This window comes from Pseudopipra pipra, chromosome 7 (genome assembly GCF_036250125.1).
Source record: "Pseudopipra pipra isolate bDixPip1 chromosome 7, bDixPip1.hap1, whole genome shotgun sequence".
Classification (NCBI taxonomy): domain Eukaryota; kingdom Metazoa; phylum Chordata; class Aves; order Passeriformes; family Pipridae; genus Pseudopipra; species Pseudopipra pipra.
In genome coordinates this window covers 31,242,434-31,262,621 of record NC_087555.1, presented here as the reverse complement: position 1 = coordinate 31,262,621, position 20,188 = coordinate 31,242,434, and the positions used below count along the sequence as shown (strand labels likewise).

The 20,188-nt window shown below is 44.1% G+C and overlaps 1 protein-coding gene across 2 annotated transcripts; it reads left to right on the top strand.

The window, feature by feature from the left end:
- Nucleotides 1–8,137: 8,137 nt before the first annotated feature.
- On the top strand, nt 8,138–17,655 carry LOC135417409 (5-hydroxytryptamine receptor 5B-like). 2 transcript variants are annotated; one of them, XM_064661525.1, is made up of 2 exons: nt 8,138–9,152; nt 13,150–13,240. In XM_064661525.1, exons 1-2 carry the CDS (start codon nt 8,367–8,369, stop codon nt 13,213–13,215), a joined length of 852 nt encoding a protein of 283 aa, XP_064517595.1. In that variant the 5' UTR covers nt 8,138–8,366; the 3' UTR covers nt 13,216–13,240. The 2 variants fall into 2 exon arrangements, with proteins under 2 accessions (XP_064517595.1, XP_064517594.1); XM_064661524.1 differs by lacking the exon at nt 13,150–13,240 and adding an exon at nt 16,829–17,655 and having other exon boundaries at nt 8,177–9,152.
- Nucleotides 17,656–20,188: the final 2,533 nt, after the last annotated feature.

Below are 20,188 nucleotides of genomic sequence, written 5' to 3'. Positions count from 1 at the left end.
CAAAAGTAGAGTAACTGTATTACATATTATTTTCATCTCTGCTGTTGTAGCAGTAGGTAACTGCTCATATGAGGCTGCAGTGGTGGTGGGCAAGTGTTTAGAAAGTGTCCATGTGTCAAGACAGGGAAAGACAAATGTCACAGAATCCAGAAATCTGGACCCCATGTGATTACAGTAAACCAGCTTTTAATTAGCATTTAAAATGTAACTCGGGACCAGTTACAAAAGCATGAGTAGTTATTCCAATATAAATAGGACTGTTGTTTCTTAGGTCTTCTGAAGTAGTATGTCAGATTTAAAACTATGATATGAGCATTGATGTATGGCCAAAAAAAATAAGTGAACTTTGTTTTCATCCTTAAAAAAAAATAGATAATTTTTCGGGGGGAGAAATAATATCACCATTCTGTTGCCAGTGCTTCCACCATTCAGAACTGAACATTGCCTGCTTTTCCATTTCTGTCTGAAGACTTGGACTTTTCAAGATTCTTAGTTAACACTGGTCAGATCTTCAGAGCTTCTGATACGTCAAAATATTTCAGTAGATTAATTTTGTCACATGGATTTGAATGTCTTATGCTTCTAGGGTTGCACTGAAATGGCAAAATCTGCTCTGAGGGGTAAGCAATGCTAAGAACATGATGCCTGTCTCATTGAGTTCTAATCTTTGATTCTGGGGTTTCTTATATATTTATAAATAATTGATGTTAAAATAGTTCTCATGCCTGGTTATTAGTGGCACATTTTAGGAGTTATCTCTGAGACCTACAGCCTCATACAGTTTAAGGCTTCTGTCTGTACTTGCCAGCTGTGTAGTCACAGCATGGGAATTAACTTACATTACAGCAAAAGAAACGCTGAGGGACTCATTAGATGAACTGCAAAATTAATTACTTGGAAAGAGATGTAAGCAAAGCTTTAGTAAACCACTGTGAAGATCAGAGAATGGTGATGTGGGGGAAAGCAGCCTGGCTGTGGTAGTGTGGAATATTTGTTTGGAACAGGTAAAAGAACTGAGATGTTGGGCCCAGTCAGTGCCCACCTGTCTGACCATGTGCTGCAGAGCCAGAACTGGTTGGGCTTGAAAATGCATTAAAATTCCTGCCACTTCCCTGTGTAGGCAAAAGCCTGCACTATGGAGAACTTCTTTTATCTGTCAGTCATTTTGGGAACAGCAAGCTGACTGCTTTCCCAACAGTTCGAAAACCTCTACCTGCACCTAATTTTTTCTTGAAGAGCTGAGGTATTGTCTGATACATGGGAAACACTGACAAAACAGTGCTTTGGCATGAGCCTGCACAATTCCTCCCTGGGATATTTGGGTTGCATTTTCTTATAGACCCTACTACAAAGAAACCTTTGAACCAATCTTACTTAGGAGATGAAAAGACTGGATACTATTAATCTAGAGTAATACCAGCTTACCCTAAAAAAAAAATTTAAACACTGTTACTTAAACATTATATATGTATGATGGCTGCACAGCCTGTGGTAACTACATAATTTGCTCTAATTTCCTGATCAAGCAGAAGAGAAATTCACGAGCTGAGACTAAGTGGGAGTTAAAAGAGAAAGGGCTTCAACTTCCTGGCTTGTGCAGATGCAATTACCTTTTGCTTTGTTTATGAAATCAGAAATGACAAATAGTTTCTGATTAAATATCATGTATGGGGCAGCATCTGTCCTACTGTGGGGTACTGCAAGAAGTGTAAAACATAGTCAAACTGATTGGAAATCCAGCATTTCCTTTGCAGCTTCCCCTGTTATCAATCTTGTGAGCAGTTAATAGACCTCAGCCCTCAGACTCTCAAGGCTTGTCTCATAACAGTGACCGATAGGTTGGGGACTAATATTGTGTGCCTTGAGAAATTGCCTCCTTTCTCTGAGAACCTTGACAAAGAAATTGGACTCTTTAAACCACTTAAGGGGGTCATCAAAACTGTCCTGCTTGAACTCAAAGATTTTTTTGACAGTTCTTGGAACAGGCCCATAAAGGAGAATTCCATTGCTGAGCTACTGCTCATAATCATGAAAGATCTTGTCATGATACGAGTTTCCTTTGCCATAACAAGTTATAGACAAGCACAAGACCAGTCAGAAAGTGTTGCCATCAAATTTTTCAGGGTGAATGTCACAGGTAAAGGGCACATTTATTGACGGTGTAGAGCAAGAATGCTTGAGAACTGGGTAAGATATTATCTGCCGAGGACTGCTGTAAATAAAAAGTGTGTTTATGTTTTGGCAATAATTAGCCTTTTTGTTTGATGTATGAGTTGATGACTCAATTTAAGTAAGCTACCAAGCTCTAGATACTCAAATGATTTCCTTTCAAGCCAGTGATCTGAGGCTCAGGGGAAGCAAGCTCTCACAGGAAGAGTGAAAAGGGTCATGTGATTTTAAAAAATAACATTTTAGGAGAGGTCCCACTGTGAAGGAAGGCAGGGTGCTGACAAAACACAGCACAGCTCTGTGACTTTTGCTTGTAGTTCTACCACTGTCCTGTTTAGGAGACAGTTTTCCAGTTATTTCACCACCACCCCACCCCCCAAACTTAGAAGGGATTTTACAGAGACCTAAAAACCTAACAATAGAAAAGCCAGTTATTAGCCCTTGAAAGGTGGGTCGGTTGTTGGGGCTGGGTTTTATTTGAACTAAATTAATGCTGAAAGAAGCCTAGAAGCAAGGGGCTGGGCGTAAAGAATAAAGTCTGTCACTGCTCTTGACTTTTGCTCTACCAGCTTGGTTTTCTCAGGATTTTAGCTGCTTGGCTTGACAGGGAAATTCATGCAACTCTTTTTGATGCTTTTGTTTGTCCAATGCTTTTAGATTTATAGATGATGTTGAGCCCTGACAATAGGAACCCAGCCTCCTGAACTGGAATGCTCTTAGCTTCTAAAAAATCTGCTTTCTTCCATCAAAATCATAAATACCATGATGTTGCTTCTGTCAAATCTCTTTATTGCACAGCCATGTGGGGAAGAGATTACATTTTTTTTTTCTCAGCCACCATGATAAACTTTTGATATGGAGTTGTGAGGAGAGGTAGAGGAAAGATGCCATTAAGAGAAGGGAAGACAAATGGAAAATTGGGGTGCTGTCTAGAAACACATTCACTTTGCTATATCTGTGTCATCCAGCTTAAGAACTGCATTCACTTTAAAAAAAAAAAAAAAGAAAAGAAAAAAAACGAAACCTGAGCATACTCTTCAATAGCAGTCCATCTTCCTAAACACTTTTGTAAGCTGCAACACTGAAAAACATAACCATCTACTATTTTTAACCAGTTGGTCAAAATTTAAAAAAAAAAAAAATTCATAGGCTCTGCAAAATCTTATATAACAGTACCAAAACTTCAAAACTCTATTTTGGCTGTCAGCTCAATGTGTTGAACCACCCAGGCTTTCTGAGCTCCTCTTTGAGTGGTTGCAGTCACCTATGGATATTGAGAATTACAGGATACCAGATATGTCACTCAGAACTAAGCCTAGATGTTCACTCATATAGGGGCTGACAGACCATGTGAATTTGCAGGAGTTATTGGGTCTCTGGATAAATGTTCCTGATACATTATCACTTCTGATTTAAAGCACTTTCTGTATGGGAATACAGAGGAGGAGGCAAGTTCTCCCTGGCACCTTTCTATCATTATTAAGAAACCAGAGAAAGAATTTATGAAAGTACATAGTAACACTAGTACCTACAAAATGTGATTTGAGGGCATAAATGGAACCCTAAAATGACATTGCTAAAAAAACCAAACCAAGCCCACCATAAAGCAACTTCATGGTTTTATAGAAATTGTATTCACTGATATCTTTGAATTCCTCTCTTTAAGTGTGGCAGAAGAAAAATTAGCAAAATGGTGTGTGGTACTAAAAGAGATAATTCTCTAATACTAGAAAAATAATCCTTTACCAGTACTAAGCCCTATTGCAGGTGATCTGTAGCAAAACTGTATGAAGCTTTCATAGGACTTTTCAATCTAAAACAAAAGTGGAAAATAAGTCAGTTCAGTGTAGTCTCTTTATAATGGTCTAAAAGTAATCTGCCTCTATCTCTAACACATAAAAAAAACTTCTGAAAAATGTAACATTAAATTTTATATATTTGCTATAAAAATACAGCATCACTTCACATAATGAGTTGAAATTCTGTTATCTGGATGAATCATCATCCTCCAAAGCTGTTCCTAAGCAGCATTCTGTTTTTGGAAGTGCTTGGAAACAGGGTGCTGTAACCAAGCTGGCCTGGGCAATTGCTGCCTGGTCAGGACAAACACTTCCTTAGCACAGCTGAGCAAAGGGGAGCTTGGGCAGGAATTATGAGGATGCAGGGAGGGTTAAGCCAAGTTAAGAACTTCCAGACTGACAGAAAAAAAAAGATTATGACAAGACTGAGTCTGAGGAGATTCATTTCAAGAGAGAGGGTTCTGTGGGTGATGTTTGGTAAAGTGATAAAGACAAGGAAATATGTTTTGCAATTCCTCGCCTCTGTCATAAGTCCTCTTCTCAGCAATTCTCAGGTACACAGGGAAAAGTGAGAACAGATGCAAAGGAAGATGTAAAGTATTTCTCCTCTAAGACTTACAGGCAGAATACTATTTCCACCCTTTTTTTGTTTCACATCCCTCAGACTTCCCAGCCCACAAAGAACCAAACATCCAGATGGAAAGATGACGTTACTTGGTATTCACTGTTAATTCTATCACCCTTAGTCACATATTTGTTTGCTTATTTTAAGAGCAATGAAGTGGTTGGTTACACACTGTCATACTCCACTGGAAAAAAAACCCTATGAAGATTCAAACTGTAGTTTCTGAAGTCATTGAAAAGTATCAGTGAATGAAACAAAGGGGTTTCATTTTTTTCAGTTCACTTTGACATGGCAGCAGCTTATCATACTATAATTGTGCATAAAACTAAACTAGGTCCTCCTTTAGTTTCAGTAGAAGGAAAATGTTTTAGTTTTGTTTTTTTACTTTCTTGGGGTTTTTTTTACCTATGTATTTTATCGTGTCATGTAATTTGTATTTGTTTTTCTGCTATTTAGAATAAGTCAATACGTGCAAGTCTCCTCATTTTTTTATAATTCCCTCTTCTCTTTTTCAAAGCATACCCTGGTTTCTGAGACATTGTAAAGTGTTGCCATAGCAATCTTTGAGGAGTGCTAAGCCTTTGCAGTCACAGGACAAGACAGCAGTGGGGTAATTATCAAGAAAAAATAAACCCCTTGGAGACTTTATTCAAGCCTCTGTATTATAGGACTGGGTTATTTCAGCCAAGAGGGAGGAAAAAGTGGGAGATTTCAATGCATTTGATGTGAGAACTGGAATGTAACTCTCAGGATGTGGCACGTAATGTACCCATAATAAATAGGAGAAGAGGGATGGGAGACACGGCTTCTAGGAAAAGAAGATTTTGAGATCATCTGGGCTGCTTTAATGGTGGTCTGCAACAAAAGGGTCAAAAACAGTAATCTGCTTGTAAGTCCAAAGAGTAGGAATAGTCTGCAACCTGCCAAGGAAGTACCCTCACACAAGAAAAAGACAACCTCATTTGCTGCAGGAGCAGGAACCAATAGATCATATCCTGGCCCATTTGGGCCCCTAAACATGAAAATTTTGCAGTTAGTCTGAGTTTTGCTTGTTTGTATGCAGTCTTTCTTTAATAACCAAGTTAATTCACATTGTGACAAGATCCTTTTAGTCCTTAAGTTCACAGAATTGGACTGACAATTGTTGAAACATTTAGAAGTTAAAAGGCTTTTTTATCTGCTTGTTTCCCTGCCTGCTTTCATGTTTGGCTGCCTTTAAAATGAACGAAGTAATTCAGTAATCCTTTCACTGGCATTTTAAAAGTGGCATTAACTAACAAAGTGAGACACAAATTAGAAAGGAGTGATATAAGGCAAAGCATGCAAAGCTGGTTGTGAAGCAGTCACATGCTGCCTGCCAACCCTGACAAATTTTTAGCAGTGTCTAGCTGTCTCAGGTGCTGCTTTAGGCTTAACTTGCAGCAGTATTATGCAAAGCCTTTTTTTGACAAGCTCTGTCAGATTCTACCCGTTGGAAGCTCAAAGCAAAGGAAGCCCATTCAGCACTCAGAAGTCCTTTTCTCCTCATAATAAAAACTGGTAAGTGGTGCAGATAGTCTTCTCTTTGCTGCTGGCTTACACTAGAACACGTGTCAGAATTACTGTAGGAAAGAACAGCTGAAATCGTGTTTGCATTAAGGGCCTGAAAAAGGATTTATTTGCTTTATTATTCATCTGGTGAGTGAAGTGGCATCCAAAAGTTAACCAACAAAACAGCCTGGTTATTCTGACTACAATCATTGCCCTTAATTTCTGTAATATTTTATCACTGTTCCAGATTCTGAAGTTGGGGACCCCTGAGTAAGACAAGCCGGATTCTGCTTGCTCTGGGTAACACAGTGGTGCTGTGAGAGGTTTGTGTTTTGTCAAATGGTGCTATTTCTTCAGTGAATATGAATGCAAATGAAGAACATTGATTTGAGCAGCATTCATGTAGACAGGACCATTCTGACCCAGAAAATACTCCTTCTCTACCTCAACAATCATCAGCCAATCTCCTGCCCCCAAATTCTGCCCCACTACAGTTTGTGATGTAGGTGTGCTGCTATTTGCAAGGAAACAAACTTCACTGACCTTCTTTGGTCTTATTTACGGATGCTCAATTTCTTCTAATCCCTCTGGATATCTCTCAACAGCACCATATGACCTGGTAAGGGAAAAGAGCCTGTGTTTTTCCACCAACTCACATTGAAATAGTCCTGATCACAGACAATGGGGAAACAGAGAGGGTGAAAATGCTGATGGTGGGTTGTAAAGGACCCCAGGAATGAAGGCAGGCTGGGATAAAGGATAACTCCCAAATACCTTAGATATAATGCTTTAAACACACTTTAGATATAACACCCAGGTTGCTATACGATCCTGTCACAGTACTACAACTACACCAAGTTGACTTGATGATCTTAAAGATCTTTTCCAATCTTAATGATTCTGGGATTTACTGAGGATGGTGAGGCACTGGAACAGTTTGCCCAGAGAAGTTGCAGATGCCCAATTCCTAGAACTGTTCAAGGCCAGCTTGGATGAGGCTCAGAGCAATCTGGTCTAGTGGAAGGTGTCCCTGCCCATGGCAGGGGTTGGAACGAGATGATCTTTAGGGTCCCTTCCAACCCAAACCATCTGTGATTGTATATTCCATGATTTATTACTCAGGAAGTGAGAAATCGAATCGCTGTATCTCCTTTATGCTACCACATTGTTAACTTCTATTACAGACTTTAAAAAAGTTTGTGTAATGGGTTTAAAATAACTTCTGAAACATCTTGAGTTTGGGGGTAGTTGGAGTAGGGGGTGTCCTGTCACCTCATGGGGGCTGTGGGGAGAAGGGGGTGTCTTCTCACCACACAGGCTGTGGGGACACACAGACTTCTCCTGTCTGCTCAGCCCTAGTGAGGCCACATCGGCAGTGGTGTGAGCAGTTCTGGGCTCCTCAGGACAAGACAAGGAGCTACTGGAGAGAGTTCAGCAGAGGCCACAAAGATGATGAGAGGTCTGGAGCATCTCTCTTATGAGGAGAGACTTCAAGAGCTTTAGACTAGAGGAGACTGAGAGGGGGTCTCATTAATGAACATAAATATCCCAAAGGCGAGTGCCAAGAGGACGGTGCCAGACTCTGGTGGTGCTCAGCGACAGGACGAGGAGCAATGGCCTTAAACTAAAAAATAAGAAGTTTCACCTCAACACGAGGAAGAACTTTACGTTGAGGGTGGCAGAGCCCTGGAACAGCTGCCCAGGGGGGTTGTGGAGTCTCCGTCTCTGGAGACATTCCAGACCCACCTGGAGGCGTTCCTGTGTCCCCTGCTCCAGGTGACCCTGCCTTGGCAGGGAGTTGGACTGCGTGATCTCCAGAGGTCCCTTCCAACCCTGACAATTCTGTGAGGAGAGGGTGTCCGGCCGCCTCGCGGGGATCTCGGGGCGAACCAGGGGGAGCCGCTCCCCCTCAGGGAGCGGCCGCCGCGGAGCGGCTCCGCCACCGCCCCCGGGGCGGCCGCTGGGGCGGGGCGGGAGCGGCGGTGCCGCCCTCCCTCCATCCCTCTCCGTGCCCGCTCTTCGCCGCCGTCCCGCGGAGCCTCCTGCCCTCCTGCAGCCGCCCGGGATGGTTGTGAGGAGCGCCGGGCGGGAGCCCCGGGCTGCGCTGGGGCGGCGGCCCATGGCGGGCGGGCGCTGATGGGGGCGCGTCCCGGTGCGGGCTCCCGCCCGTCGGCAGCGGGGCTGGGGACTGTGCCGGCGGCCTGGGAAGGGGAAGACTGAGGGGTCGAACCCCGGTCCCGGGGATGGCGGAGACACTGAGCCCCTGCAGCCCACGGGGCCAGTGCCAGCCCGGCATGGGCGCCAACGCCTCGTCCACCAACATGGACACCAACGCCTCCTCCTCGGCCGCCCCCGCGCTGATGGGCGGCAGCGCGTGGAGGGGCCGGGAGCCCTTCTCCATCTTCACCGTCCTCGTCCTGACCCTGCTGGTGCTCCTCACCGTGGCCACCTTCCTCTGGAACCTGCTGGTGCTGGCGACCATCCTGCGGGTGAAGGCCTTCCACCGGGTGCCCCACAACCTCGTGGCCTCCACGGCGGTGTCGGACGCGCTGGTGGCGGCGCTGGTGATGCCGCTGAGCCTGGTGAAGGAGCTTTCGGCCGGGCGGCGGTGGCGGCTGGGCCGGGAGCTGTGCCTCGTGTGGGTCAGCTTCGACGTGCTGTGCTGCACCGCCAGCATCTGGAACGTGACGGCCATCGCCCTGGACCGCTACTGGTCCATCACCCGCCACCTGCAGTACACGCTGCTCACCCGCCGCCGCATCTCCAACGTGATGATCGCGCTCACCTGGGTGCTCTCCGCCGCCATCTCCCTCGCCCCCCTCTTCGGCTGGGGCGAGACCTACAGCCCTGAGCAGGAGCGCTGCCAGGTGAGCCAGGACCCCTCCTACACCATCGTCTCCACCGGCGGGGCTTTCTACCTGCCCCTCTGCGTGGTGCTGTTCGTCTACTGGAAGATCTACAAGGCGTCCAAGTTCCATATGGGGGGCCGCAGGAGGAACGCCGTGGTGCCCCTGCCCGAGGCTGCCCAGGTAAGGGTGGGGATGGGGAGGAAAGCCCCTGCTCTCTCCCCCAGGCACCCGTGATCCTCCGTCTCGTCTGCTCCCAGCCGTCACTCCTGCGATGGTGGTTTCGGCACAGTGAGAAGGCTGCCAGATGTCCTGGGGGTCCCGCGGGAGTTTAACTCTTTTACAGACCGGACACTGTTACAGACTGGACGTGAGCAGTAATTAGCCAGTCAGAAAGCACCACTCTTGGAGAAGAGCTTTATTCTCATTGTTTCCTTGTGTGTCCTAACAGTGAGAAACAGGTGCATTTACTGCCAGTCGGGAGAGCCATTTAAGAATATTCTCTTTGTTCTGAATTTGCCGTTCTTTGGGGTTTTTTTTCTCTTTATTTCTTTTTACAGTGTTAGTGGGGTAAACAAAGACATAAACAGACATAAACAGATCCCTAAGTCTGGTAAGTAAGAGTAAATGCATGCATATTTTATCTGCCAACACAGACTTTGTATCAGTATCTCAGTACATATCTCAATACATTTTAATAAGCAAATTATGCACTTCATTGATGTGCTTGGGCTATTTTTCCTTGAATACTACTCACTACATAGTGTTAAAGCAATGAGCAATTAATTGTTTCTGGTTTAAAATAACCTCCTGTATTAAAAACCATATCCTTCTTCTTATCCCAGAGATTGTCTATGATCTCGCAGTGCCTTAGTGGCACTTAGTGTGGGAGGTCTCATTCATTTTGGGGACACACCTTGCTGACAGGAAAGCTGTGTCCCTTCAGAAGGGTTGGGGTTGGCTCCTTGTGTCCCGTAAGTCAGGCTCTCTGCATGATGATGCTGTCAATCATGCCATGGCACCAAAGTGCTTGGCAATACTCTCTATAAATTCTCCCTGCTTTCTGTCATATATTCTTACTCTTGCTCCTGCCTGTGGAAAAGATTCTTTATGTTTTTGTGATTTCCTGTTGTACGGGCTAAGTCCAGTCCGTTCCCAATAGCAAAAGATGACCTGTATGGATGTCAGAGATATCTAAAGAGGCATGGAACATTTCTGTTCAATTTGGGCTAATCCTGCAGGGCCTCACTCCTCTAACTTTGATTTCAAGTTCTGGTAGGAAACACGTTTTTATGGTCACAAATAGAAGTCTGTAGGTTGTGTCCCCAGATTCTTGCAAGAGATAACAGCACTGGTAATTATATGTGATTAGACTTGCAGATTTGGATTGAAATGTCTTGGAGATATTTTTAATATATATTGGTTAATTAAGGTGTCTTCTGTGCAAAAACATAAAATGTGTTAGAAAACTTGAGAATGTCTCCTCTAGTGGCATTCTTTTTTTTTCCTATGATCTTCACCCCCTAGTTTGCACCAAATTTCTGTCCAAATTGTTATAAGTATGAGGAATGTATTGCTTAGAGTTAATGTATGATCTTTCCAATTACAAAAGCCAGCTGATCAGTTGTAGTGGTTCTGCATGCTGTGTCTTTTACATACACACATACTCACACAGGAGTACTTGTTTGGCATCTAAAATTCTGGGAAGCTAAATGAACTGAGGTGTTGCTGCTTGAGCTGATCTAGAGACATGTTGGAATGTCAGTTTTGGCAGAAAAAGTCTGGCTCCTGCTTGTCATAGTTGTGTCTGCAGAAGCCCTAGCGTGAGCCCAGCATGGGTGGCAGGTGAGTGCTTTTTGCTGATGCAGTGTCTGGGAGCTGGTTTAGGCTGTACTGACAGAAGAGCTCTGTCAGTGTGAGCTGACTCCCCATTTTGGAAGGGTTGCCAGCTGTTTACTCCTGGGCGTCAGCCCAGGTGTACACGTGCTCATTTAATGAACCCATGGATCAGGGGAGCTGGCATTCAGGATGCATTTCTTCTCAGTTTTCTTTCTAAGAGACTGAGACTTATTCGCTGAGTTTCATCCTTATCTTATTTAAGCTTATAAGCAGGATCCATCACATCCACAGGAAGAGTAGCAGTTTTCCAGTGAATTCTGGAGAGGAATCTTCAAGCACAACATGAATGTTCCTTTGGCAAAACTCTTTTTTTTGTTCTAACCTGCAAACACAAGAATAACATTGCCAGGATATGTGGCAAACCTGGTGAGGTGATCCAGCATTGCTTTTCCACATGCAGAGGTGATCAAGCTGTCAGCGTCAGCTCTGTCCTTCTCTCTGATGGGGCAAATTCTGTTCCATATCTCTTGGTTTGCCCATCAGCTCACCCTAATTTACCATTTCTTTCTCCCTTAATGCCTCTCCTCCCTCTGCTTTCTTTCATCCCTTCCCTCTCTGAGAATGCTCACCTGTCATGCTCTCCCTGGCAACATTTTCCTTCTGTCACCCTTACTCTGGATGTGGATTGCCCTCTGCATGTATGTCAGTTCTCACTTCAGGTGCCCTGCACTATCCGAGGAACATTAGAGGGGTTTTTGGCAGAAGATGCCAAAGGCTGGAAGTGCTTCCCAGTCTGGAGGTGAGCAATAACAGCAGCAGTAACAGATCCCTGCTGGGAGAGACGTCAGTGTTGCACTCAGGAATTGGCTGTCAGGTAGCACTGGATTGGAACTGTGCCCCATGGCTGAGGTATAACCAGCTGGTTAATTCTGGCAAGTTTAAGGAGGAAAAGGTTTGAGTTCATAGTGCTGATGGGCCAGTAGAGATGCCTTGAAGAAACAGATGCACCAAGTAGAACAGTGATGGTGATATACATATATATATATATATATCTATGTGTGGGTGTGTATGTATATGTATATTTATAGTTACCAAGTAACTATTTTAAGTAACTTTTTCATTAAAATCATACTTGTGTTTTTGAAAAATGCTTTTAAAACCTTCCAAAAAATCCAGGTGAGGGATATGGACATGAAACATCTAGGGTGCTTCTAATTGTAATGAGAACTTGTTTCTTGCCTTCCCTTGAAACAAAAAAAATTGCAGAATTGGGATCCTAAATTAAGCTGAGGCTCTCATAATTGTTTGCTTGCTAGTTATGAAACTCCTTAAAAAGTGAATTCTGCAGGCAATATTGATGTGGGTGATCCTTGTAAAAAACCTAGTGACGTACCATCACTGGCAGAGAACTATGCTCTGTCACACCTTCTTGACAGCAGGTAATAATTTTCTCTCTAAAGAGTCCAGTTGAAATAAATGAAACTGCTTGAAAAGCAGCAGGTACTGCTGGATAATGCCCTTTTAAATCAATGAAGTCCCTTGTAGCATAGGCTTTGCCCAGGAAAACCACGGATGACGGAATCTGAATGTCTGGATTACTTACAAGTAGCAATTGCAGAGTCAGGATTAAATTGCTATGTGAGGAGTTAAAAATAAAGTTCCATTGATGGTTGGGTGTTTTTTAGTTGTTGTTTTGTTTTTTTCCTTTTTCCCTCTTGAAGTACTTGTATAAAAAATGAGGCATGATCCAAACCTTACTGATCTGTGAGAGTCCTTCCCACTTTACACAGTATCAGGCCCAGAGCTCCAGCAGTGCAATGTTATTCTTCACCTTGGCCCCCTCCAACTCACAATGTGGGAGAGAAAACAGATTTTCCTTCTCTGAAGGGGTCACAGGCCTTCCATTTCTTATTTCTGCTTCTGACTGTACAAATAGAAAAAATGGGTCAGGAAATGAAGTTCAATTGTCTGGAAGAGTGGCAGCAAATGTCAGATAGAAGCAAGGTGAGGCAGGAAGCAAAGTGGAGTAGCTAGTGGTTTCCTGGCAGAAATACAGAGTTATTCCTGCTTGCAGCAAAAGAAAATCCTGTGAGAGAAAGCAGGTGTTTTTCTCCCTATCAAATGAACTGTTTGTCTTATTGGTGGAGCATCCAAGAAAGTGTAGATGTTCCTATATTTTGATCCTTTCCTGTGCATTTCAGTTTCTTGTGTTCTTGTTCAAAGAGCAAGAAGTGCCAAAGCTGAACTGAGGTAATAATGACCTTTGCTGAATCACACTGAATTTGTGGTAGTAAGCCAGATTTGATTGAAGTTTATCTTTACTGTTGTTTTGTTATTGCAGACCTTGGAGGTGCAGGACAAACACACAGATTACCTGCCACGAAGGACCAGTAATAGCAATCATTAAAGCTATAAGGAACATTTTAAATCAAGGGATTTTGTCAGAAGCTCCTTGGTAACATGTTTTCTATGACACTGCTAGGAACATAGGAATTGGGAACATACAGCTCTTGGAACATGTAGCCATTTAGTAGTAGTGATTCACTGGGGACAAGTGAAGGGGCATTGAACTGTAACTGCTGATCAATGTACAGAAGAATAAATTCTGAAACTAAAACCAAACTCCTTTGTGTCTGTAGAAGAATTTGTACTTGAGATCTCATTTCTTTCATTTACTCTATTATTCTCCCTGGAAAGCAGTCATCTCTGTACTTCTCAGAGCCTGTTGTCCTGGAAATAACAGATTTCATGAATGCAGAGCCTAATTCTGGCCTCAGAGTAGCAGTCCCTGCATACCAGCTATTTCCCCACTGACTCGTAGATCCTGGAGCAGTGCCTGGGCAGATGGAAGAAAGTCAGTGCCCAAGGCATAGTGTGCTGCTGAACACTGAGTGTTCAACAGCGCAGAGATGTTCCCAGATGAGAGGTGTCCCTGCTATAACCCAACCATCTCCATGGACTGCTTTAATTTACAGCCTGTGACCACCTTTTCCACTGCCACAGCCTGCTCATCAGCAGGCCTAAAACAAGCTTGTCCCTCATTTCATGTGGTGCAGGGATAATGGTCAGGTATTGTGGCTTGTGTTAGAAATTGGAGTCATGCAAAGCCTCCAGGATTGGCACTGAGAACTGCAGATGTGGTATAGCCAGGGCTGTGTTTAGTTCAAGTAAATCACAACTGGCAGGGCTGGAAAGCAGCCACGTAATCTTTTGACCTGTGCTCTTGTTCAGACAAAGCCAAATTAAGGTGGATTACCCTGTGCCTGCATAGGGGAGGGAATCCTTCAGCACGGCTCCCCTGCCAGCACTGCACCCCAACAGGGCTTGCCTGCAGCAGGCTAATTTACCTTCCTTGGACTTTGCATGGGTTGCCTTGTAGAAAATATCTGTAACAACGTGGTCTTGGGAGCTGATAGCAGTAGTAAGATAATCTTACACCAACCAGGCCAGTGAGATGAGTCAGGTCTGCAGCAAATCACATAGAGAGCAATACAAATAAAATTAAAAAAATAAAATAAAAATGAAGTGATAATGAAAGGTTGGACTTCCCCAACTTTGCATTCTGCACCAATACATATTTTCTGATGTGAATGGCACCTCTGATTAAATCTGTGTTTAACCTTAAAAGCCTGTTGGGCTCACTCCCTGAGGAACAAGCCCCCCCAGGAGAGATGAGGTGCTGGAGGTCCTGCAGGAGGTGTGGATGGTGACTGGGCAGGGAGGGAGCACTGGTGCCTTTCCAGGGCATTGAGCACAGGAGTGCTGAGCACGGGGCCTCGCTAGAAACCCTCTGTAAATTTGGGGCCCCTTTGCGGTGCTACAAGCCAGGAGCACCTTGGCCAGGTCTGCCAAGTGTAGTGCTCCTGCTGGGGGCTGGCCCTTGGAGCAGTGCCCTGTGCTGGGAATGCCTGGGAGGCAGGTGTGGTGGAGGCTTCCAGACAGCTCCCAACTTGTCTGTTGAAGGCACAGACTGAAAGACCTCGCTGAGCAAGAATACTAGTTAACCTTTTCAAGAACATTTTGTGTATCCTTTTCAAAGGATTTCTTACGGAGAATTGAAGCAAAATATCTCCAGTCTGCCACACAGTTACTTAATGGAAGGTTCCATTAGAGATGCCATTATTTTTCTTAAAGGACCTGACTACTATTTTCTCTCTTATTAGTATTATTGCTGTTAATACAACATTGTTCAGAAGTCTCAGGCAAAACTAGTCAAAAAACAAACGAAAAAAGAGCTGTGACAACAGAGAAAGTAGAAATTACTTAGGAAGATAACTGCTGTCCTGTAATTTATAAAACATATCATGATCTATTTTCACTTGCTGTTTAGTATTCAGAGGCTGGATCAAACAACCAGTGAAGTTTGTAAAAGCTCCTTTGACTTCAGTAGGAACTTGACCAGGCAGTAAATGCTAGCTTCATTAGGGAAAACACCTGAGGACTGTGATATTTTCTATCAAAATAAATAATTTTTTCTTAAGATATGTAATTAAGTGATAAAAGGGTTGCTGCTACTAAATTCTGCAATTGAGTCATAAGCCTTTTAAAACCTGAAGTAGCAAAAAGGCTCTGATTTGATGGTGGCACACTGCAAGCTCTATCTTTTGGGCAAGAGTTGAAGGTTAAGCATAGTACCAAACTGTGCCCAACGCTACTGACAAAGTCCTTTGTATGGCTCTTCCCAAGAGGCACACCTATGTAACTATTCCTCAGGGCTGAGACGTAATCTTTCAGGGTTGCTTGTCACAAATTTGTCCTCGTGTCATACATTCATCCCCTTTTGCAGAGTGTGATTAAGGATGTGCAGAGCAAATCCTTCTGCAGACAAATGGTGTGATCCTTGCTACATGAGGGGTGTCCCATTTTAATTGTCAGAACAGATGTGATTTTCATTTTCCTCCATTATTTGCCTGCACCCATAATCTGCTGCTCTTACATTCTGCAGTCATGTCTCGTGCCTGGGGGTGCAGACAGGGATATCCATCTTGAAGAGTGATTGTTTAGCCATTGCCAGTGCTTCCCTCTCTGAGTTGCCATGTTCATATTAAGTAGAGGCTCTCCATCTGTTATAAAGCTTGCACAAAGGTGGCACATGCGTGTGGAATATGTAGCTAATTTAACAACAAGCCACCCTTGGAGTGATGTCAAAGTCTTGCAGTGCCTGTGGATTATCAATTAGGCAAATTTTAGAGCCTCATGTCACATCCTTAAACTGTTTCTTTTATGGCACTGTCCTCATAACTGTAGTGCCTAGAAAAACTTTAATATTGCAGATACTTTAATCTTCAGATTAAAATCACAGGGGAGTATCTTTTTCTGGTCAGACTCTAAGCACATTAATAACTTGTGCCCAGAACCTGTTTGCCACAGTCTCAGTGCATAGATGACTCTCCCATAGAGAGACAAGCAGACAAGAAGTGCTGTCGGCAACCTGGAGTAGCTGAAATGTACTCCTCTCTTGTGGAACTTCTGCTGAAGCCAGAGTTTGAACAGAAGGCCAGCTGAAATGGTGCTTTTCTGGCAGTGGAGTATTTTTTGAGAGAATACAGAATCACAGAATGGTTGGGGTTGGAATGGACCTCTGGAGATCATGTAGTCCAACCCTTCTGCTACAGCAGTTCATCTAGAGCAGGTCTAAAGGACTCTGAAGGTCATGTACAGCATCAGTCTAGTGTAGGGATGGGCAGAAGGTGCATGCCTTTGTTAGCCTGCCTTAACAACCTGATTTCCCACTAGGTATCAAGGCATCTAATAAATGAACTGAAAAAGAATCCCACAACACACATGGCATCAGTTACTTTTTATTTAGCTCCATTTGTCAGTCACACTTGGCAGCTTTTCCAACATAATGAGAAGCCTGGTTACTTTGGCACTCAGGGGCATTTTCTTTGTTTTAACATGGAAGGAATGAAGTTGAGGCCTTTTGTGGTAGGTGCACAGATGTTGTGCTGTCACTTAGTAATAATACTTCACTCAAACAAACTGTCTTGGTAAGAAACTGTGTTTGCTTTTGTTTTGAGGTGAAGGAAGCTTCGCATGAACCACAGATGGTGTTTACAGCTCGTCATGCAGCTATCACTTTCCAGACAGATGGAGAAACATGGAGAGAACAGAAAGAGAAAAAGGCAGCTCTAATGGTTGGCATCTTAATTGGAGTTTTTGTACTGTGCTGGATCCCTTTCTTCATCACAGAATTAATAAGTCCCCTCTGTTCCTGCAACATCCCACCGGTCTGGAAAAGCATCTTTCTTTGGCTTGGCTACTCAAATTCTTTCTTTAATCCTCTAATTTATACAGCATTTAACAAAAATTACAACAATGCCTTCAAGAACCTTTTTGTAAAGCAGAGATAAAAGGGGACACAGAGGAGAAAATCATTCCTCTGTTGCATAATATAGAGATTTCTTGAGGGAAACATGCCTGTGATATGTACAGGTTTCATGCACTAGAGCTACTCAAGGGGATTCAGGAACAATGAGAAAGAAGGTGGAAGATGTTTGGATATAAACCAACTGACAGTTTACAGTTCCCCCTTGGAAATACATATGTGCTGCTCCAGGGTTTGGCAGAGAAGATGGAAGCAGTGAATACCTCCCGTCTGCTCTTGGAATCAACATGTGCTGAGGTCTAAAGCGAAGCACTGTGTGTGTCTGATACCATGACTGTCAAACCCAACACATCTGATCTCATCCAACCTACACGTGCCATCCTGGAGCTCTCTCATCATTAGCAAAGGCAACAGTGGGAGCTGCTAATTGAGCAATACCAAAATGTTTGTGACAGGGGCAGGATGCTGCTTCATTTCTGAGATTTATTTGGAAGGGAATAAACATGATGTATTCAGTCAGTCGTTGAGTTGATGTGAAATTAAAATGGATGATTAAGCAGCTCAGAAACATGCCCTGATGATTGAGGGGCTGCGTGTGCTCTAGTAAGCAGTGCTTGATGGGCAGGCTTGGCTGTGTCCCCTGGAGTCCCCTGGGAGTGACATTTTAGAGCCAAATGTAAAATTATTCAGAGCTCCCAAGGACGTGCTCTCACTCCTTGCACAGGAGGCGGATCTAGCCTGGAGTTTTCACCTGTGTTGCACCCTTACTCTGCAGGGCTCAGGCTCTCTCTGTTTTATGAAACCCAGGTGAGCTCAAGATAGACCCCCAATATCTCCAAGTGAATGGGGACTGGATGCATTATTGTTTCATGCTACCATATAAGTGAGCGTGTCTGTGTTACAAACACCAAACATGCTGTTCAGTCACCAGGTTTGCTGGCAGCAGCGTGTGGCTGCTTGGCAGTGGTAGGTGAGTGTCTGCACCGTGTCTTGCACCATAAGTCTGCTCATCACCCTCCCTGATTGAAGTCCACAATTTGTCAGCTTGCATCAACTACCTCCTGCTATAAGAAAGGTGTTGATGCCATCAGGTGTGACTCCCCAGACCCCAAAGTGACTCAAAACCAAGCCTTAAATTGTTATTCCAAGGTCCGACAAACACTCCTGTCCACCAATATATACATAAATAAATGAAGTATTTCCTTGCATACTGCAAAATCTATCTCACTCCATATTGTTCCTCTAGTGGGTTTCACTTCCTCCCCTGCCCCGAGGGGGAGAGCTGAGAGCATCTCTGAGTATTTCTTGCATGGCAGCTTTTTACTGACGGAGAGTCCTGGCACCCTCTTTCATCTCCTCCTAAAGCTTCCTTAAGTACTGTAAGGGCAAATCATCATAGCTCTTATGAAGCTGGGCAACATCACAGCTCCTTCACAAGCTGAGGTTTAACCTTTCACACTGCCCTTCTCTGCCAGTCTTGTATTTTCTGCTGCTTAAGAAACCCTTTGGTTCAAAGCGTACCCTCGGGCAAACACAAACTGCACAGGGTGACTAAAAGTCAGGAATTTCAGCCCCAGCAACCTGCACCACTGGCATCTCCATCTCACTGCAGCACATCACACTCAGCCTCATCTCTGACAGTTACTGACCCAACGGGCATCGACACCGGTGCTGAGCATGAAACTCCTACCAAAGCCTTGGTATCCTGGCAGTTTCTCCAGGCAGTGGCAGCCAGGGGTGTTTCCATAGCCAGGGACTGACGTCCTGGGCAGCCACGTCAGCGAGGTATTATCGAGTAGCTCATGTGTTCTGAAAAATAAAAGAATGATGCAGCCTTTACTTCCTTAAATTTAAAGCAGAGTCAAACTTTAAAGAGTTAACTTTAAAGGTAATCTAGTGCATCTTAAAGTGATTCATGTACCTTGTGATGTCAAAGTGAGCTTAGTGTCAGGTATACTGGCAACTTAGACCCAGGCATTTTCCTGCTCTTTTCTAAACAAGTGATTTAAATAAATGCCATCAAAGCACATGTTCCTCCAGCTCCTGAAGTGAGCCTGGCTGTATCTCAGGAGCACAGTGTGTGGTGAGGTCAGGCACTGCTGTACTTCACAGCTGCAGTGCTGTGACAGTGTGACCTGCTGTGCCTGTAGCCACAGCCACCTGTGTGTCTTATGCTCCTGCAGATGGTGCTTCTCCTCTCAATTTCAGTGGAAATTCAGAAATTTTAATAACCTAGAATTTCAGAGTTGTTAGATAGTGGCTCAGACTTAAATGCCAATTTAAGTAACTTTCCCTTGTGACTCTCAACTTGCCTTGCATATGGAATAGCTACCATTTAAACTACTGTTTGGAGGCTTAATTAAACCAGAAGGAAGACACATATGTAAGAGACTGAAAGTTACTAAAACCTACAGGCCTCATTCAGAACCATTCACAAATTTTTCAAGTCAATTGAATTTTTCATGTGAAAGAAAAACTTTAAAATCCAAACAGATGACATGGAAAGAAGAAATGAAGAGGTCATCTTGAGCTGGTGTTAAAAAGCATACAAATCTCCTGAAGTTTCTCATAATAGCACTTTTGCCAAATTTTAGTGCCTGTACCCCTGTGCCTGGTAAGACAAGCCATTACTATCACACAAATCCAGTGCCGACCCTGCTGCACTGAAGTTAAGGCCCATCACAGTGTGTGGCTGCAGCAGCAGCAGTGATACTCACGTTCCAACTGTCCGTGCCAGCTGACCGGAGCAACACCTGGCTCCAGTTCTGGCACAGGAGCCCTTCCAAGAAACAACAGGTTGTGAAGGTACATTTTACCATGGGTTGGCAGCTGGAACTTGGGAGAACACCACAGAGCTGTGAGGTCACTGTGCAGGTCAGTGCAGCTGCACAGCTGCACAGGTATTTGCTGCAGACAGAGATGCAGCAGGGTGCCCTCAGGGAGTGGCAGAGCTGGGAGCAGGGCACTGACGCAGCACAACACAGCTCTCCGCCTCCTCAAGGATGAATTTAGCTTCCTTAGGAGGCGAGTCGAGTCGAGCCTCTGCAATTTT